The sequence below is a fragment of the Hevea brasiliensis genome, chromosome 9 (assembly GCF_030052815.1).
Source record: "Hevea brasiliensis isolate MT/VB/25A 57/8 chromosome 9, ASM3005281v1, whole genome shotgun sequence".
NCBI classification, from domain to species: Eukaryota; Viridiplantae; Streptophyta; class Magnoliopsida; order Malpighiales; family Euphorbiaceae; genus Hevea; species Hevea brasiliensis.
In genome coordinates, this window is record NC_079501.1 from 18,337,441 (window position 1) to 18,358,280 (window position 20,840).

Here is a 20,840-nt window from a genome sequence, read left to right on the forward strand (position 1 = left end):
TAAAAACAATTTAATTCTTAAATTTTTACTTTAATAATAATTTGTCCATATCCATATATTTTTCTTTCGTTATATATAATAATATAATATAACATATGACAATATTATGAATTAATATATATATATATATAAAATATTAAATTAATAATAACATACATAAAATTTTATAAAATTACAAGGACTTATTTATTAATGATTATAATATTTAAGAATTAATTTATAAAATTTATAGAAAATTTTATAATTAATTAAAATTTTTAAAGACTTTAAAATAATTAATATATATTATAATAATTTAAATTTAAAATTTTTTAATTTAATGAAATTTACATTTTAAAAATATAAAAATTAAATTATTAATAAAATAAAAATTAAAGAATTAGATTATTTTTAAATTAAAAATAAAAATAAATATATTTTGATATTTTTATCAATTTAACGAAAATCTAATTGCATTAATTAAATGGTAAGTTTTGTTAAATTTTATAAATTAAATAATTTTATTTTGAAAATATAAAATTAAATTATAAATTTTATTAAATTTGCGGGGTAAATTATAATTTATTTCAAAAAATCAATTAAAAAAAAGTTCCTAAAAAGTTTATTTTTTTAATTTTTTTTTATTTTTATTATGGAGCGAATAGTAGCGTCCTGTCAAAAAGGAGATTGTAATTTAGGAAAAAAAAAAACGCCCTCCTTAAGCCTGACCTCAGCCATGGCTATTCGACGGTAGGAGAAGAACTCGTAGAGTTTCCGCATTGAAGCTCAAAAATCACGGGACGAGTCCCTCCAGTTCCAGATTATTTATACTGTACTCGATCACTCTGATAGAATAGACTATGGTTTGGGGTCTGTTTCCCGCCGATCCTCTCTCAGGTCACTTGCTCTTTCCAATTCCTACGCCTCTTTTTCTTTGTAATGGCCACAAATTCCCAATTGATTGTGAATTTATAGATTTTCCATGTACACCTTTAGGAGTTTTCATCTCGAAAGCAACTTCATGGGGAATTGGTTAAACTACATCTCCAATGGATTTTTTTTTTTTAATTTTTAATTTTGGAGTTCATATGATCATTTTCTTAACCGTACAAGATCATCAGAAAGTAGTCATAACAACAAATTGCATGCACTGGATTGGATTGATTATGTTATCTCTCAGTACAGTCTTCTTCTTGTGCTGTTGCTTTTGGTAATGAGTTTGTTGGTGCTTGTGTTGTGATTGTTGTGACAGGGGAAGATAAGTACTATATTTTTACTAAAGGAACATACAAAGTTGGTCGCAAAGGTACTCCACTGTGTGGTGTGTAACTTTGGTTACTTCAAATTGTTGATGTTGTTGTATTTTTCCCTTTTAAAATGTGGGAGCCCTTGCCTGACTGCTTAAATTACTGTTTCAACAGTGTATTGATTTAATAGCCTTGTTCTACAACTGGTAATAAATACCCTTTGTGCAACTGAAGAATTCATATGTTGGATGGTCAAGGATATGATGCTTGAGTGTGCGAATAATATCCAAGAATTCATGTTGATTGCCTAATACTTCCTAAAATGATAAAGGTTCTATGCATTTATGTAAAAAATATTATTATTTTATACTTTTATTTTTTAAAATGTGCTACATGCAAACAAATAAAAGGATGGCTTTGGTGTAATAGTAAAGTTACTCCATTTGTGACTTGGAAGTCAAGGGTTTGAGTCATAGAAACAACCTCTTTGCAAAGTAGGGGTAAGGTTGCTTATATCTATCCTCCCTAGAGCCCACAAGTGCGGGATGCTTGTGCATTGGGCCACACACAAACAAATACTTCTGTAGTTAATTGTAAATCATTAAAATTTTATACCTACAGAAGTGCATACTTATTGCCTGTCCTTGCCTAGGTTTCGACGTGATAATCCTATTGCATTCCAGGGTTCCTTGGACTTGGAGTGTTTATGAAACTAATTAACATTCATTTGAATTTATTTTTCTGTAATTCTTTGATGATCAATTAACATCTATGTTTAACTTGCGTGCCAAACTACCCCCAGAGTAGTTATTTAAGCAGATCTTTTCTGTGCTCATTCAATTGGGAAAAGTATCTTTGAAGACTTCACATGTTGCTGCATTTGTTTGTATCACATTGAACTGATTATTCTTTTTTCTTCAGGTTGCGATGTAATTATTAACAAAGACAAAGGAGTTTCTCGTATCCATGCAGAGATAGTTGTTGATGAAATGACTTTGTCTAACGCCATGGAAAGCAAGTCTGAATGGTCCTCCAGAATTCGAATTAGAGATTTTTCAAAGTATGGCACATTCATTAACAAGAATCTTGGGTCAATGGAAAAGGTTCAAGAGTTCCCAAATAAAGAAACAACTTTAAAAGAAGGGGACCTGATTTCTTTTGGGACGGGTAATGCAACATACAGGTGAATTAAGTCTTTTTCTATGTTTAGCCTTTAGTGTTCTGCATTTTTCTTTTCATTTTGTTGCTGAATAGGTGTACTCTTACTGTAACAATACTTGACGAAATGAGAAGTTGATGTATGCTTGGTAGATTGAGATGATTGAACAATTTCAAATCCATGTTCCATGCCAATGTAATTGTATTTTTTTGGTACTAAAATCTGCAGGTTTTGTTTTGTTCCACTCAATTTTTTTGTCTACTGCTCTGAGTCGTTCCAAGGCAATCAAACCCTTGAAGACAAAGTTTCATCAATTGGTTAGTTTGAAAGACATTATTTAGCTGAAAATTCTTCATATACATGTGTGCTACAATATTGTAAATATTGTTTGTCTACATCATTGGGATTTCACTTTTGTTTAAATTTTCCCTTTATTAAGTCTTCTCTGTGTTTTTTTATATGTAGGCCTTGGGACAAAATCTATTTGATATTTGGTATCAGTTAAAAAAAAAATTGCTCAAAGAAACAAAATTGGTAGTTCAGTCATACTTTCTACAATTTGTGATCAGCATTTAAGAACAATTGGTAGTGTAGGGCTGAATAGTTTTAGATCCTACTTCCTAGACCTAGGAAAAAAGGGAGATTGTTTGAGGTAATAGTAATGAGCTGCTGCTATTAATTGGCATTTGATGTGCAATAAATTTTCCAGATTTTAAGCATCGATTTCTGATCAGCATCAGCAGTGGTTTATAGTGCAAAAATTCTGAACCATAACCAAGTCAAAAGAAAAGGCTGTTGGAATGTGTAGTCTCTAGCTGGCAGAATTATTATTTCAGCTCACTTTCTTTCTCCCCACCTGATAAGTGAGACTTCTTGTTGTTTTTATTTTTATTTTTATAATTTTATTTCATTTGAATTATTTGTGCAGAAGAAGGGTGGTAGTAGATTCAAGGGATGTTTAGTAGGAATGATTTTGTTTGATTGGAATCTGTATTCCCTTGATTGTTGCTCTAGGATGTGGTTGGCTTTTGAATGAAGATCATAGAAACAGTATGTTTATGACCTACAGGCTACAGAAGATGAAAAAAAACAAAATAGCAATGATTGATGGTAGCTCATTCAAAAGTGATTGATATGTGATTGCATGTTTCTCTTCTTTTATTCTGAATGCTGTTGTTTTGCTGAGACTCGGGCATTGTTGTTACTTCTTAAAACAATGATCTGATACCCTGGACAGTGGTTGATTAGCATGGAAAAGCTCCTTTTCACATAACCTGCAAAATTTTTATCAGAAGTGACGTGTGTTCTTTTTATGTTATTTTATTTCAGGCAGTGCCTAATTTTGCCAAGAATCTTAATTCTGCTTATTATGACATGTTTCCTTGTGAAAGTTTTGATTATTTTATTTATTTTTATCACAGGCGCTCGTATTACTTTCCAATTGAGTGAAGAGTGTACACATGTACTTGTTGATCACCAAATGCCAGTAAATAAAGATGTTGTTGATGCTATTGTAGCTAAGAAACCTGTTGTTCTCCATAGCTGGGCCGAGGTATGCTTATATAGCATTTTTATTCTTGTAGGCGTAAATCTTGCTGCTAAGTTACTAGATTAAGCTCAAACCTGTTGAACCCTGATTTCTTAATGTTATCTAACAAATAGCCAACTAAACAAAATCATTGAAGCCTTTGTGTGCATTTTCAAATTCAGCCATTTCTTTTAATTTTATCAATTTGTACCTCCGTCCTCAGGTTAGTAGCAATTTTTAGCAAATAGACTCAAATTGACAAAAAAAAAAGGAAAAAAATAAAATATTATTTTATATTTTCCTCTCTCTCTCTCTCTCTCTCTCTCGTCCTTCTAGAAATCTAAAAAAAAAAAATCAAATACCTTATGGGTAAACATACAGCCAAGATGAGGCATACTGCAAAGTGTTCTCTATATGTCAGATAAATTATTTTATTTTTATTTTAAAAATTTATTAGAAAAATAATTCTTTGCAGGTCAATAGTGAAATTAATTCACTGATATTTCATAGGATTTATAGATAATGTTATCAAACAAATAGCCAACTGAACAAAATCATTGAAGCCTTTGTGTGCATTTTCAAATATAGCCATTTCTTTTAATTTTATCAATTTGTACCTCCATCCTCAGGTTAGTAGCAATTTTTAGCAAATAGACTCAAATTGACCAAAAAAAAAAGGAATAAAATAAAATATTATTTTATATTTTCCTCTCTCTCTCCATCTCCCTCTCTCTCTCTCGTCCTTCTAGAAATCTAAAAAAAAAAAAGTCAAATACCTTATGGGTAAACATACAGCCAAGATGAGGCATACTGCAAAGTGTTCTCTATATGTCAGATAAATTATTTTATTTTTATTTTAAAAATTTATTAGAAAAATAATTCTTTGCAGGTCAATAGTGAAATTAATTCACTGATATTTCATAGGATTTATAGATATTCATATGTGAGTAGGATTCCATATAGAATTAAGAGTTAAGAGTTAAAGTTGTCTGAAGTTTTCGTACTATTAGTTAGTACTTTTTTGTAAAAATATTTTTATCTTATACTTTTTTGTCAAATCAAAATTTTGCTTGGCTGTTGGTATTTTTATATGGTATAAATAGATTTTTTTTTTTTTTTTTTGGGGGGGGGGGGTGTGTTGTTACTTTGATCAAATGATTTTCTTGCACACTTACCTGTGAATCAATGGTTTTCCTATCTTTTAGATGCTGCAAAATTGAAATAAGTGTTAATTATATATTCCGCAAGTGCTGTATGATTAATTATCCTTTTTCAAATCTCTTCCTTGCTTTATCTTTAGCTATAGTTTTGCAGTGTATTTTGGATTTCTTCTATTATATTAGTTTTCTTTCTTCCAGCATTAGCGGTTAAGGCTTTAGAATGAGCTTACCTGTTTTATTCATGTAACTATCAGTTTCATATCTAATATGGTTTGGATCGGAATCAACGCTAGGCGCTAGCATTCATAGAAGCATCATAATCAGTGTAGTAGTTCAATGAAATTGACATATCATTGCAGCAAATGAAGCAGTCATCAATGATAGCTTTACTGAAATGATTGCTGAAGAGTGGCAATGTAAGGTTTAGACTTCTAGGGGTGAGAGGAGAAAAGAAAAATACGTAAAATAATGAATATAATACTATTTTATTTGATTTAATACTGAAATAATTTTTTTGGTCAATTTGAGTCTGACTGCTAAAATTGTTACCGATGTTTGGTTGAGGTACATACTGTTAAAACTAGAAGGATTGGGTAGAATTGATAATACACGCTAAGCTTTAGATTATTTTGGTCAAATGACCTTAGTTGCTTCAATAAATCGATTTAGGAAGGCAACTGTTAAATGTTTTTTCCAAACATCATCTTTTACAATTCTTGATTAGCTTAGAAATGTTTAGGTTATTGATAAATTCTTGTTTGGATTATCTCTTTATGATTTTATATGCCTCAATCATATAGTAAATTGGATAAGGAAATATGAGAAATTAAGATGAAATTATTGGGTTTTAATCCTACAGAAGCTCATCGCTAGAAGGGACCAACCTATTTGATATAGAAGTACAATAATGTAGATGTCTTTTTTTTTTTTTTTTTTTTTGTCAATCTTAATTTATTTGTGTTGAAAGTAAAGATAATTGCTTGTTGTAGTTATGTGCGTAAATGATTGTTACAAGGCACATTTATCTAAAAGTTAACCTATAACTTCATTATCTATGCTCTGAATTATTATCAATTGCTGCATTGTGTTTAGTTGGTTGCTGAAAAAAGCATTGGGTCGGAAATTCCTAGCTGGAATTCGTACGTGTCCTCTACTCTTTGTTATGATTTTTAGTTAATGATTATGTGTAGTTTGTTTTCTCTATTCGATGAAACTGATAAAGTATGTTTTATTTCTACATTTTCCTCTCAGCTATATCCCGACATTAACAGTGGAAGGAGTACCAACCAAAGTTGTGGACTCAGTAACTCGGGCAAAATGTTTGGATGGATACACTTGTCTTCTAGAATCAACAAATATGGTGATATATAGAGTCCAAGTCACTTTGCATTATTTTCCTGCATTTTTAGGAATAAATTTATCATTGCTAGTGACTCTACCCGGTAAGGAAAGTTTTGAAATGAATGAAGGCATCCAAATGTGCCACAGACACATAAAAACACAAGGCTTGAATTTATTTAATTCCTTCTGTGTTTTATTTCCGATTTTATTGTAGTCAATGCCTTAAAAAGTTTCTGTATTATACTTGGGCTTTAAAACTTTCAGGTGGCCCTTCTATTATCTTATCAATGTGGCCATTATGCCACTGAATAGACATTGGACAATGCATGTGGCATAGCTTCATGCTTAACCAGCAGGCATCCATACAATTTTTAGCTCTCCTCTCTAGTGACAGAAAAATATTAGCAAGTGTTCTCTCTAAACCAAAATCTTCATCACCTTAAACTCCAGTATAGCTGCCAGAGAGCCCCTTTCTCAACATGCCACTATCTACTCTTCTAAACTCATTTTTCCCTTTTTTCTTTCCAATGCTTATATATATATATATATATATATATATATATATATATATATTTTGGTGTTATTGCCTTAATCTTCTCTCCTTGCTCAAATACTCTCTCCTATGCCAATCACGACTGAGGACTAGAATGAGCACTCCTCTTTTAATCAAAGATTTGCAGCACCTCAATTAAAAAGGTTCCTTCTCTGATTTATATACATACCCTATCTAGGAAGCACCTCCATCCATGGAACAAAATTATCTTTGGATTTTAGGAATGATAATTCTTTGTGTTTTCCTGCTATAGTATGATTTACAACTCGACTCAACTCAACTAAGCCTTTATCCTAAAAAATTTGGGGTCGGCTATATGGATTCACTTTCTCCACTCTAAACGATTTTAGGTTAAATCCTCAGAAATGTGTAATGCTTCTAAGTCATGTTGTACTACTCTACTCCAAGTCAATTTAGGTCTACCCCTTTTTTCTTTCTATCCTATAACCTAATGTGCTTTACTTGTCTAACTGGAGCCTCCGTATGTCTACGCTTCACATGACTAAACCACGTCAATCTCCCTTCGCTCAACTTATCTTCAATTGGCACCACTCCTACCTTTTCTCTAATACTCTCATTACGGACTTTATTTAATCTAGTATGGCCACTCATCCACCTTAACATTCTCATCTCTGCAACTATTATCTTAGACGCATACGACTCTTTCAGTGCCCAACACTCACTACCATATAATATAGCCGGTCGTATGACTGTACACTAAAATTTTCCTTTCAACTTATTGAGAATCTTACGATTACATAAAACTCCCGTGGCATGTCTCCACTTCAACCATCCGGCTTTAATCTTATGACTAACATCCTACTCACATCTCCCATCTACTTAAAGGACTGAGCCTAGATCAAGTATTGCCTTGTTGCTTTGGCATGGGGTTATTGTTTGGCTATGAATTTCGAGGTAGAGAATACAATTGCAGAGATATTTTCTGAATTGGGTGCTTTTGAATATCTATGGATAATAGTTGAGAGTTTCTGAATGAAATTAGTTCTAAGGGAGGTGTATTTGAACATCTTAAAGTATTTTAGATTTTTGTTTGTTTCAATTGGTAATTTATGGGTTTTGAGCGATATTACAACTTACAAGTGGTGAAATAGAGGGGTGGTGTATTTTAGGTTTATGGACAATGGTAATTGGTAAGTAGGGCTGATTGGTTGAAAGTATGTAGAGGTGGCAATCAGGTCATCAGGTGGGTTTGGGTTGGTTGTTATCGTGTGTCAACTTTTTTTAAGGCAGGCTTCGGTTGCTTGGTTTAGAATGGTTTGAGTTACTCAAATGGTCAACTTTTAGGAATTCACATTTGGTCATTTGGGTGCTGGGTTCAATTTTTTTTTAAAATTTTAACTCTTTTTTTTTTTGTAATTTTTAAAATTTTGTTTTCTTTTTTTGTTTTTAATTTTTTGGAAATTGGAATCAAGTGATTTGACACTCCATTTTTATGGGCCCCTCAAAGTCTCTAAATGCGAGATACAAGGCTGTCGTTGTATCTATCAGGCATGGTGGTTATGTGGCTGATGGGTGTGCTAGAATGATGATCAGGCCGAGAGATTTATGCCATGCATGCTGGTGAATACATTGAGTATTTCAGTTCCTTTAGCAAAGGCTAACAGGCACAGCTCTAGCATTACTATAAACTCTGTCTTTATCTGTTAAAGTGACTATATAAGATGTTATGTTTTCACATTCTTGTTAGGGAGCTTGGTTGATTTCTGCAGATTTTAGAAATGACTGGTGTGGAGTCCAAACAATTATCTGTGAATCTTTGTGGTTATTTATTCTAATTTTTCCCTCATGCAGTATAAGTTCGGGGACAGGTTGCAGTCTCTGTTGGAAGTAAGCGGTGCAAATGTTATTTTCATTGAAGAATTTTGTTCAAGTAGCCAAGTATGCTCATTCTCTTTGTTTAAATATTTATCTTTAGATTTTTGTTCAAAAGTTGGGAAGTTTTACATGTATGCTTTTGTTGCAGCAAAATAACAAGGTGCTACTGCCACAATAATAAACCAGGCAGTGACATCTTATTTTTATTGAGTTAAGAATCCATTCCAGGGATGGTTTCTGTAGTTATTGAAATTGAAGGAGTGGATTCTGTAATGTAATGATACCACATACTTGCCACTTTAATTTACCCTTAATATAAAAAAAAATACTATCATCATAATAAAGATTGACTATTTATTGATATTTGATTAACTTGAAATATAGCAAATTATGTGCATCATTTACATGAATAGTATATAAATCCAAGAGTTGATGTAGACATATCTATTGATAAATGGTTATAATAAGTCTTGTAACAATTGTGAAAGCTCCATGTATAAGCGGATACTTTTCCTTATTAATTATTGTTATGACGATGATAATGTATAAGTGTTGTCTCTTCAGTTCACTAATCAAGGCATGGATGCATGAATATATCTTTATATTTCTTTACCAATTTATTTATAACTGTACATAAAAGTGGATTAAGATATTAAACATTTTTGAACAAGTGTCCTCAATTTCTTATTGAAACCTGAAGCACTTCTAGAAGATCAATGGTCGAAGCCCAATGATTCTTTCTTTAGAGAGGATGACTGTACCCTCAAACTTGTTCTCATCATTAGGATTGATGTCCATATATCCTGAGTTCGGGATTTTGGACAAATCAGATATTTATGCATGTGGATGTATCCTTTTGCGGAGTCAATAGGTTCAACTAGGTGGCTGTATTATGCAAATCCAGTTCCTTCTTTTCCAAAATCTGTACTTGATCCCTTTTTCTAGCCCAGAAAAATTAATGCATCAGAACAGTTGACTTTTCATTGATTTTAACTCAAAATAAATATTTTATTGTTTAGAAAGGGAATTCAATATTCTAGACTTGAATGCTTTTTATGACGAGGCTTTGTCATCGAGCTGTTGTAAGTCTTGCATGCATGATCCATATTCTGGTTGCCTTTTCTTCTAACTTGTGTGAATGAATAATTTGTTGTAGGGCTTGGATTGTCGAGAAAATGTTCAAATGGTGTATGTTATCCCTCAAGGGTCAACTGACAAGTCTGGTCGTTATAGCAAACTGAGTTCATTATCTAAAGTGAATGAAGTGGATCTGTCATGTGCTGTTATATCTGGGCATTTAGATTCATCTATATTTATATTACCAACTGGTCAGTATTTTCCTAATAATTGTTGTGTTTCACTTTCTAATAATAGGCAGAGCTTATAACAGCATTTTGACTTGCAAGTTCTAGGTTGTTCCCCCACCTCACACTGGACGCACATTGCTGCAACTATTCTTTGGGGAAATTGTGGTTCATTATTTTAGTTAATTGCCAAATTTTCTTTCTTTATTAATTACTTTTTCAAAAGTTCTTAGTACAACAAATATTTCATAAGATTATTGCATTAGAAGGCCTTTAATGTCTGATTTTGCTGAATATGATTTTAAAGTCACTTTGTGCTAAAAGGGAAAAGAGCAAAGGACATTTTGCCCTAATCAGAAATCTTATTTTATCTTCTTATTATTAAGAACCTATTGTTAGAGTGGTTTAACTGTCTTTTCTATTTATTAATATTCTTATTCTCTGGTTAGTTTGCATTGAAATTATACATTATTTATGTAAGTTGTGATCATACTTTGCATTTCTTGGTTATACCAAAGTAATATAACTTGATTTTATATCTTCATGCAGTGCTTGTTTCATCATCATGCTCCACGGATGAGACAGTAGTAGCAGATTCTGATGAGGAAGTGGGAATGACATCAATTCATTCCACAGCCAATATCTGCAGTGAAGAAGCCCCTAAATGTGTGAACAAAGTAGAAATATCCACTGTTCATTGCCTTACTAAATCAGAGGATAACCATGTCATGAGCTCTATGGACAATTACGGTGGAATGACAGCAAAAAAGGAGAAGGGGGAAGACCCTGAAAGTGCAAATTCTGATATCATTTATAGCCAAGAATTAATTATTAGGGATTGGCATTTACCTGTGACAATCAGTTCTACTACAAGTGATAGAATTTTAAACTTCAAGCGCTTCAAAAAGGTAATTGCATTTTTTCATCTTCTCCTTTTGCGTTAATGACAGTTTTATTCAATCCTTATCCATGCTTGGGGGGCACTGCTTGGTGCGGTGGTTCAATCTTGGTGCGGTGGTTCAAGTTCTTGGCCTGCAACAGGGTATTGAGTGAACTGTTTAATGAAAAATGCAAAAATATGGAAGGGTAGGACTCAAGAGGTCTTCAAATAGACAAAGGAAAACTTATGATGGTTAAAATACAAGGAAGATGAGTAGAATACCTTTTTATTCTCCAAAAGAAAATATTCTATAAATGTCCAAGTCCAAATTCTCCTAGCCCCTAGGAGGTTAATTTATAAGGAAAGATCAGTTTTCTTGCCACCAGGGCTTTTGGAAAACCTGAACCTTCTGAAAAAAACAGAATGTAAGAAGTTGGAAACCATGAAATTAGTAAAACCACTGCTTTGTAGAGAGTAGAGATTCTATAGATATAAGGATTAACATTAGGATAGGAAGTATCTCCTTGTTATATATCTTTCCACAAATGAATATAAGAACCATTTTTAACTTTATATTTAGAAAAGCACGAAAAAAAAGAGTAAGGTACCCAACAAATGAACTTCCAAAGGTTTGTGTGAGTGAAATTAGCTCCTCTTTTGGCATCCCATCCATTTTCTCATGAGCAATGCGTAGTTGCTTACTCTAATTTGCCAAGTGAAAGCATCATAACCACTTTTCAACCACATCAATCATCAGTGTAACGATTTTCACAGAAACCAATCCCCTTTGAGTTTTAGGTTTGGACACTATTTTCTAGAATCAAATATGTGGTTTCAACTTGAACCTTCTGATTTCACTGACTATTTCTTGTACTCAAAATTTTCACTCAAATGTAAAATCTATACCTTTCTGTTATGACTAATGAGAATAAGGGTGTTGAAAATAAATAGAGGGTCTTTGGGGTTGAAATTGTAATAATGGAATATTATAGAAAGTAAGTAGAGTTAGCTAGGAATAGAATGGCAGGAACAGTTACTATAGAGATCTAAAGCTGTATAAATAACAGCTATTATAACTAGAGAAACTATTCCAAAATATTATCAATGAAATGCTCATTCTTTTCTTTCGAAATTCTAGTCTTTCTCCCCTCTTCTTTCTTCTTCTATTCTTTCTCCCCCTTTCTCTCTCTATTTCCTCACTAATTTCTATTCTTTCTGTGATGGAAAATCTGGTTGGTGAACATTTTCTTTCATTAAGGTTCCATTAATAATTTGACAGTCTAGAATTGGAGCAGGGGGCCCACACTTAGAGGTTAGAGCAGCAGGAAAAAAAACAACAAAGGACTGTTTCCCTTTTGACAATGAGGCTGTACTTAAAGTAGCTTTGTCCGGCAAACACTATCAGTTAAGCAGAAAATCTAAGGTCAGGAAAAGCTAAATCTACAAAAAATGACTTTTTGGGAAGGACTCCATTCTGTTATTATATTATTTGGGAAGTGGTTAAGTGGAGTGAAAGATAACTAATAAAGAAACTAAATTTAAAATAAAATGGAAATGGAATAGAATATAATAGAATACCATTGAAATTTGCATTTCTGCCCATATAGGGCACCCTATATATTCACCCATGTGCAGGTTGCGATCTTGAGGTGAATCAGCTTCTGAGCTATGTAGCTAGTAACTAAGTGTCCCCAACTCAACTTACTTCAAAAAAGGGTACATCTATAATCTGAACCCTTTTTACACTTATATAATGCTCTTTGAAATCAATGTTTTGAGAACAATTGAAATCCCATTTGGTGGTTACTAGTTAGGTTGGACACTATTTTGTGGGATCTAGTGTACATTTTGCATGTTGAACCCTTTGATTTTGACAATGTAGCCATTATACTTCAAATTTGCACTATCAAGCCCCCAAAAATGAAAAACCAGGTCTATCCTTACCATTCGGTTAGGGTTCCATTAAATTTGTTTAGGTAGATAAACAGAATCCTAGAAGAATCCTGTGCAAATTTAATGGAATCCATGAAGAGGTACAAGGAGATATGTTTTTCAAGTTTTAGGGATTGATTCTGAGAAAAATGTTTAGGCTGTAAATGTATACTTAAATTTATACTTACTCCCCATTTCATAGCTAACAAGATATCTTCCCTTCCTGTGGGTTGACACTGCTCAAAGAGTAACTAGTGTAAAATTAGGAATTTTGTATATTTATGTTCTGAAAATCTTTTTCCTTGCAATTGTATTTGTGTCAAGTTCACATTCTACTTTATTCTCTTACAGAAAAACACGCAATCAGGAAATAGCTTCAACAACCTGATTCCATTCTCAAAATTGCCATACAAGTGAGATCCCTCTTCCTCAGTCAAAGAATGTTGTCATATAATCTGTGGAACATCATGTTTATAAGTTTGTGGTTCTTCATAGAGATACTGACTATGGCAATCCGGAGATGCTCGACTATGTGAAAGAAGAAAAAAGCCGGAAGCAAATGGAAGCTATTGCAGAGGATTTATTCAACAATGAAAAGGTGATTAACTTGATATATTTATTTTGATTGCTATGGAATAAAAATTTAAGGGATCATAAGAGTGAGCCCAAAAAGTGGACTTCTTTTTACGATTAATTCCTAAAAGGTTTTTTTTTTTCTTACAATCGAATCCTAGTATTTTATAAATGAGAAAAGCTTGCGATTTAAAATTTCAGGGAAGACGGCGTGGTGTAGCTGGTTCTCTTCATTCACTTCTTTCTCATGGATGAAGGGAAAAAAAAAGAAGGCAATGGAGAGATGGTTGATCATCTGATTCTTCATTGGCCATAGACCTGTAAATTACGGTCTCTGTTTTGCCTTTCCACTTGTTGATTCAACTGATTGAAAGAGATGTTGAACTGTTGAATTCCTGGTGGAGAGTGAAGGCATATTTTTAATTTTATGGAAGATGGCTCCTCTGATGTAAATATGGCTTGATAGGAATATTGGGTGTCTGAGAATGTTGAAATATCTCTGTTGGTGTGTTCAAGTTTCGTATTTTGAGACGTTTGTATTTGTTGTTGAGTACTATTTTGGAAGGTAGGTGGATTCATTTTCAGAATTGATAACTTTTGTGCTATTCACATTCCAAAAACTAATTTTCTCAACCTCTCCCAACACAAATTATTTTCCCAATTTGGAGCAAGTTATTCTAAATCGAAATTGCAAAATATATTTTTTTGCTTTATTTTATGTAGTTATTAGATACAGCTTGGAAAGCAGGGAATTTTGGAGTTGTGAATTGGACACTGGAATGGTTATTGCGAGTGTCCAACTTGTTGCTGAACATCTTACCTATTGGAAGTCCCAAATTATTGCTGAACATTTAACATTTAACATCTAATTGCCATGTCACAAACAAAAATAACCTTGGAAGTTGAAGCACTTTTATATTTTTTGGATGGGTGTCGGTACAAACTTGGAAAAACCAACATAGCTTCAAGAGATTGCTGCTTCATGGTTTCTAAATTTGGCCAGCACTAATTATTACAACAATCGTTTAGGTATCCTTATATGCATCACTAATTTACCATGATGCCATTGCACTAAAAAACATGTATAATTTTGCAAACATGGAGAGCTTAATCTTAATCACTCTAGTGTCCAAAGCTTCAATAATCAGCCAGACATACGCGTGGCTATGTACCCTTTGAAAGTCTACCCCCCTCCCCTCATATTCTTTTTATGAATTCCTGCAAGCTGAAACTTCTAGAATTCATTTACTTATAGCGCAAGCAAAACCAGTTGGATAAAGAGAAAATTTATCATTGAATATCTGCATGCATATCCTACCCCAAGAAAATGCATATCAAAGTTTGTAGCAATTCCAATTTCTCTGAAACTTGCAGCTACATGAGATCGATAATGGTCTCTAAGCTTCTCTATATGGCTAATTTCCACGGCCGTCAGCGCTGTGGCTTAGCCAGCAGTGCTAGACACCAATGGAGAGCCTCTCAAAAGCGGAGAAGAATACCACATACTGGCCGGAGTAACTCAGTACGTCACCGGAGGATTAACCCTGATCAATCGCAACAGTTATTCCTGCCCATTGTACTTTGGTCAGGAACCCGTCATGCCAATTATATCAGAGGGCCTTCTTACCGTCATCTTCCAGCCATATGCTTATGGAGAGACAATCATCAGGGAGTCTAGGGACTTCAGAGTTAGGTTTCAAGCATTTACCAGCTGTACAGCTTGGAGGGTAGGTGAATATGACCCAGTGACGAGAAGGCGATTCATTGTAACTGGAGGAGAGGCAGAGGCAGATTTCTTTGCCATTGAAAGAAGTAGAGGTGGGTACAATTTCATATGGTGCCCTACTGAATCCTGCCAAGCTTGTGGTAGGCCAAGGTGTGGGTCTGCTGGTATTTTCATTGAGAATGAAAACAGGTTCTTGGTCCTGCTTTCCCCTTCCGATTTCTAAAGGTTTAATTTATATTCTCCATGTAGATTTCAAAAAAGGGTGGCATTTAGTTGTAATAGTAAATAAAAAACAGTACATTCATGTATATCTTCCATCATCAGTATGTTGTTTAATAATCTAATTAAGCTCTTATGTAATTTATAATAAAACTTATTAGCTTGTTTTTATATGGAACAATATATATGTGTGTGTTTAATTAATAACACAGCACAATAAAAGATATTAATTTTTATTAATTATTTCGTTAATATTTTTATTTTGTTATATTATAGTAGCTAGATTTTATCATGCTTTAGCTTTAGAAAAAAATAAAAACTGTCATGGGATGGTTTGCTAGCTTTAGAAATACTGAACTCTTACTAGCTCGAGGCCATGCATGAAAGCCTTTTTGCATCAGATTTTAGAAGTTTTTTATCTGCATTATCAGAAAGTTCAGGCAAGACTACAACACTTAGATCTAATTTTGATGCTGGTGATCCTAATTAATCTAATAAAAATTGCATCATTAATCATTATGGCACTTCTTTTCTTTTTTTTTTTTCTTTTTCTAATAATTAATTTGAATGAAAAGAATTGGCAATCAGCCCTGCATGATTTGAAGATGGAAGTAATTAGTTTGTCTAAGAAATTAAAACGCTACAGATTTAGAGAGGGAAAATCAAATAAATTTTAGAAAAAAAAGCCCAAAAGAAGAAATGAAATTAAAGAAATTATATCACTGTAACTAATAGTGGTGGATTTGTCTGTAGAGAAATATCTGATAAAAGAAATGAAGGAGTGAAATCATGAAAATATGGAAACAGATAATATATATATATATATATATATATATATATATATGGAAATGGAAATGGAAGTCACAAATGGAAGATATAAAAATGTGACCAAATGATAGAGGCGGAGCCAAAAAAAAATTTTTAAGGGTCAGTGTTATATATAAAAATTAATTCAAAAGTAATTTACACTCATTATCTATCATATTATATTAAAAATTACTATAATAAAATATAATTAAGTTATAATTTTTTTTAAAAAGCAATACTATAAAAAATTTATTATATATGATGAGAAATATGTATTTTAATATTTTACATTATTTTTAACATAATAAAAAATATAAATTATTTTTAAAGGGATCAATAATTAAAATAAAATGAAAATTATTTCTTTCTAAGTGATACCTATATATATATTTACAATGATTTTAAAAGGTTTGGGCCCTTGTCCCTCCTGCCTTCGCCCCTGCAAATGATGGTTTGTTAAGTTTTTCCTGCTGACTATATTAATTAATAAAATTTTCTTTGATTATATATAAAAAAAAAATCAAAATCATTTTTGCGAAACCATGAGATTGATTGCAGCCAGCAGCAAAAGCTGTGAGATTCTTCACTCTATGGCTAATAATATTAATCATAATAATAATCTCCATGGCCATAAGCACTGTGGTTAAACCTAAACAGTGCTAGGCGCCGATGGAAAGCCCCTGAAAAGTGGAGTAAAATACTACATGGTGCCTACTGGTCCCGCTGCAGGAGCTCTAGCGCTGACGAGTCGCGAAATGCTACGCCCATTATATGTCGTTCAGCTACCCACCGATAAATACGAGAATCCATCAGTGAGCACTCCAGTCACCTTCAAGCCATATGCTAAAGGAGAGAAGATCATCAGGGAATCCAGGGATTTGATTGTTGAGTTTGATACTTACACTTGCTGTATGCATGCTAGAATTTTACATGGGCTGGAGTGTGTGGATTAATACTTAAATTTTAAGCCATAGTGTCTTACTGAATCCTGCATGCCCAACTTGTCGACTTCTTAATAATAATCCTCTTATGGTTCACTCGGGTTTGCAATGAAACTGATTCGCTGCTTTGTTCCAGGTTCTCCCAAAAGAACTGGACCAGATGTGTCTTACTTTGGTTCTTCTATTGTCGTTGATTGGATTGTTTTGCTTAGAGAGAGCTCAGTTGTGTTTATCAGGACATCAGCTAATCATGTCGCTAATTTACAAGCAACGACAATCAATTTTATACTGTGCTTGATCTCTCTTAACGATATTTTAGCTTTTACCTTAAATAAAAAATAATAATCCTCTTACTTAGAGATAAAAGAAAATATAGTCAGTAATGGTGCTGGCTACATCACAGTTTTATAGGTAGATTTATTATATATCCTGCAATAGATTATAAGATACATTTTTTTTTCTATAAATAATTAAATTTTGTCTATATTTTTAAATTTTGGTATATATTCTCATTTGAATTTGTAATTAAAAGATTAACCATAACAGAATCCAATTTTCTCAACACTTGTAGCTTTTTAGATAAAATTATATGAAATTTTTTCTGGGTAATTCTCAATGATCTTGATTATTGTTAAATTTGTAATTAAGTGGTGGATTGTTGAACATTTTAATTACACATAAAAATAAAATAAAATAAACTATATTATAGTTATTTCGGCAATCCAATCTTTATGGATATAAATAAGATTTTAATTTGACAAAATAACGTAAAGATAAAAAAATAAAACATAAATTTCTTCTAAGATTTTTTTTTTTCTTTCAAATGATTCTTTTATTAATATATTCCTTCTTTAATTTTGGCTTGCAAATTTGTGTATTCTAATAAATGTAAGAGTGCTCAATTGACTATATTATGTCTCAATCAAAGATGATTGATCATCACATGACATGTTTATCAATTAACACAAACAAATGCTTTTAAAAAACAAATATTAGTAACTTTCTTTGGCACAATAAAAGAATTGAATTTCTAAATAATTATATAATTTTTTACTTGATTTTTTTAAAAAGAATTTTTATTTAAATTAAAAAAAAATAAATTAATTTGTTTATTATATTTTTAAATATTAAAATTAATAAAAAAAATAAATTAATTTTTATAAAATTTCTAATTTCCAAATAGATTGAATAATTAAGTTAGAATTGATGATGAGTGATAGGTGGTTTGCACAGGGATATTTATGGGAGGTGGAAGGCAAAGTCCGGTTGTCTTACCCAACTGTGATGGAGTCCCCATGTAGAAATAGATAACCCTCTTGCAAATGGTCGTATGTGTAAAGCGGCTGTGAATTATTAATATAGAAAATGAGGTGTATATTATAGAAATTAAAATGGTGGCGGCTCAGATTGTGCCTAGCTCACTCTTAAATTATTTTTCTATTAATGAGTTGTTTATTTAAAATTTGTTTACTTAGATTTATAATAAAACATTTTCCATTTATTAGTGGTGATCAATATTCAATACATACCAATCTTTGATATATATATATATATTATTCACTCAAAACATGAAACTTAATTTCACTAGTTTTCATTATCATTTAATTACCATATGTACATTGACAAATACCTTCCAAATGTGAATCAGAAACTTTCGATATAACTTGTTGAGATGAAGAGCTTATCTTTGAAAATCTTTCCCTGGTGTAAAGCTTCACCTCTGATTTTATCAAATTGATACTGCTGTACATTCATGACCTTCGAGATTCAAAGGGACTATTAATTACTTATGGTAAAAGCAATAATCAATTAGATAAAGACGAATATAAATTTTTGACACATCCATGCATGTTCTATAAATATCAAGCACGTCCCACCACTGCATAGCAATTCAAAGCTCCTAAATACTGTTCAAGATCCCCGCAGAGATTTAATCTTCTAAATATAAATCTTCCTCTGAAACATAAATAAGCACCATGAGATCAATTGCAGCAGCTGTGAGCTTCTTCACTTTATGGCTAATTTCCCTGGCCATCTGCACTGTGGCTCAAACAGCAGTGCTAGATACCGAAGGACAGCCTCTGGAAAGTGGAGTAGAATACTACGTACTGCCAGCAATAACTGATGTAGCCGGGGGGTTAACCCTAATCAATCGCAACAATTCCTGCCCATTGTATGTTGGTCAGGAGCCCATGACACGGCCGGTTGTGTCACCGGGCTTTCCAGTCGTCTTCAAGCCATACGCTAATAATGGAGAGACAATCATCAGGGAGTCCAGGGACTTGACTGTTACGTTTCAAGCAATCACAACCTGCATCCAATCTAATGCTTGGAGGGTAGGGGAAGAAGACCCTGAGACAGGAAGGCGATTCATTGTGACTGGAGGAGAACCAGATTACTTTGCCATTCAAAGCAATAGAGGTGATTACAATTTCGTATGGTGCCCTACTGAGTCCTGCCCAACTTGTGATAGACCAAGGTGTGGGTCTGCTGGAATTTTGATTCAGAATGATCAGGCGTTCTTAGCCTTGGATGGTCCGGCATTTCCATTCCAATTTAGGAGGGTTTAAGTGATTCTCTGTGCGCATGTTTCATAAAATACTATGTCGTTTTGGCATCGAATTTTATTGTAATAATGATGAATTGATAACATGGAGAGATGTTTCCATGGTCAATACGTAGAATAAAATATAATGGGAATATAATAAAGATATGATTGTATTTCTTATTATATTATTATTATTATATATAAATATATATATTTTAGTTATGATTTTAATTACAAAAAGAATATGAAACTCCATGGGAAATGTTTGCTTGCTCATTCATTTGATCCATAATGGCCAGTAAGTCAAAGACAACTAATTAAGAAACCATTTTTATTTTTATTTTTTATTCTGAGTCCTGAAGGTCAACCATTTCATTAATATTATTGAATTGACCAACTTAATAATTAATATATATTTATTATAATTCGATTGCCATGTCCCTTCTTAACATAATTTGAATTTTTTTTAATGTATTTTGATAATTGTGCCTCAATTTTCGAAATTTAATCGATGTGTTACTGTACTAACAATCATAAGATTTTTTTTTTATTCTAATATATTTTAAGACATATTTTTTTTTTTATAATTGGGATATATATAATATTAAAAGATTGACTAAAATTTCGGTTTTTAAAAAAAATCCACCTTTTTTTTATGTGCTTCTACTTTTGAAATAAAAACATAATATTGTGCAATAAAAAGAAGATACAGTATGAAATTTCTGGTGAAGAGTCGTATATAATTAATGAGAGTTGACAATTGGCTGGATTGTGCATGCAATTATTGATAAGAATGGATGTAACAAATTATTGCTAAATTTGAACTTATGAAATTCCAAATTTATTAATCATTAATATCTCTTCATGTTTGAATACTTATTTTCAACTATTGATTCATTTTAATTATCTCAATATCAACCCTGTAAGGTTTTAAATTTAAATATAAATTAAAGTTAATTGTATAAAAAAAAAATTAACTATCTCAAAGTTTTATTTTTTGTTTCAAACATACTCTTAAAAGAAAATTATTGATTTTTTTTAAAAAAATCCAATTACTAATATACATCTCTTCTAAGTCACACTTTTCACGTGGCTTGAAGCTTGAAT

At 32.1% G+C, this 20,840-nt stretch overlaps 2 protein-coding genes and 1 pseudogene across 4 annotated transcripts; all 3 read left to right on the plus strand.

The window, feature by feature from the left end:
• Positions 1–646: 646 nt before the first annotated feature.
• LOC110673842 (nibrin homolog) lies at positions 647–14,125 on the plus strand. 3 transcript variants are annotated; one of them, XM_058153266.1, is made up of 13 exons: positions 647–876; positions 1,232–1,300; positions 2,148–2,409; positions 2,614–2,702; positions 3,807–3,937; positions 6,166–6,212; positions 6,325–6,433; positions 8,780–8,866; positions 9,960–10,131; positions 10,657–11,015; positions 13,271–13,332; positions 13,415–13,517; positions 13,694–14,125. In XM_058153266.1, exons 1-13 carry the CDS (start codon positions 840–842, stop codon positions 13,745–13,747), a joined length of 1,581 nt encoding a protein of 526 aa, XP_058009249.1. In that variant the 5' UTR covers positions 647–839; the 3' UTR covers positions 13,748–14,125. The 3 variants fall into 3 exon arrangements, with proteins under 3 accessions (XP_058009249.1, XP_058009250.1, XP_058009251.1); XM_058153267.1 differs by having other exon boundaries at positions 648–876; positions 1,232–1,285; XM_058153268.1 differs by lacking the exon at positions 1,232–1,300 and having other exon boundaries at positions 648–876.
• On the plus strand, positions 13,978–15,603 carry LOC110673855 (kunitz type trypsin inhibitor 111-like; annotated as a pseudogene).
• Positions 15,604–19,051: 3,448 nt separating this feature from the next.
• Positions 19,052–19,955, plus strand: LOC131183375 (kunitz type trypsin inhibitor 111-like). The gene has a single exon (XM_058154154.1). It carries the CDS (start codon positions 19,162–19,164, stop codon positions 19,753–19,755), a length of 594 nt encoding a protein of 197 aa, XP_058010137.1. The 5' UTR covers positions 19,052–19,161; the 3' UTR covers positions 19,756–19,955.
• The last annotated feature ends 885 nt before the right edge of the window (positions 19,956–20,840 follow it).

Excerpts from the sequence above, each read along its gene's own strand:
- LOC110673842 (XM_058153266.1), top strand. The coding sequence starts at position 840 with ATGGTTTGGGGTCTGTTTCCCGCCGATCCTCTCTCAG. Across the intron at positions 2,703-3,806 it reads AGACAAAGTTTCATCAATTG|GCGCTCGTATTACTTTCCAA; the intron begins GTTAGTTTGAAA and ends TTTTTATCACAG. Across the intron at positions 11,016-13,270 it reads ACTTCAAGCGCTTCAAAAAG|AAAAACACGCAATCAGGAAA; the intron begins GTAATTGCATTT and ends ATTCTCTTACAG.
- LOC131183375 (XM_058154154.1), top strand. The coding sequence starts at position 19,162 with ATGAGATCAATTGCAGCAGCTGTGAGCTTCTTCACTTTATGGCTAATT.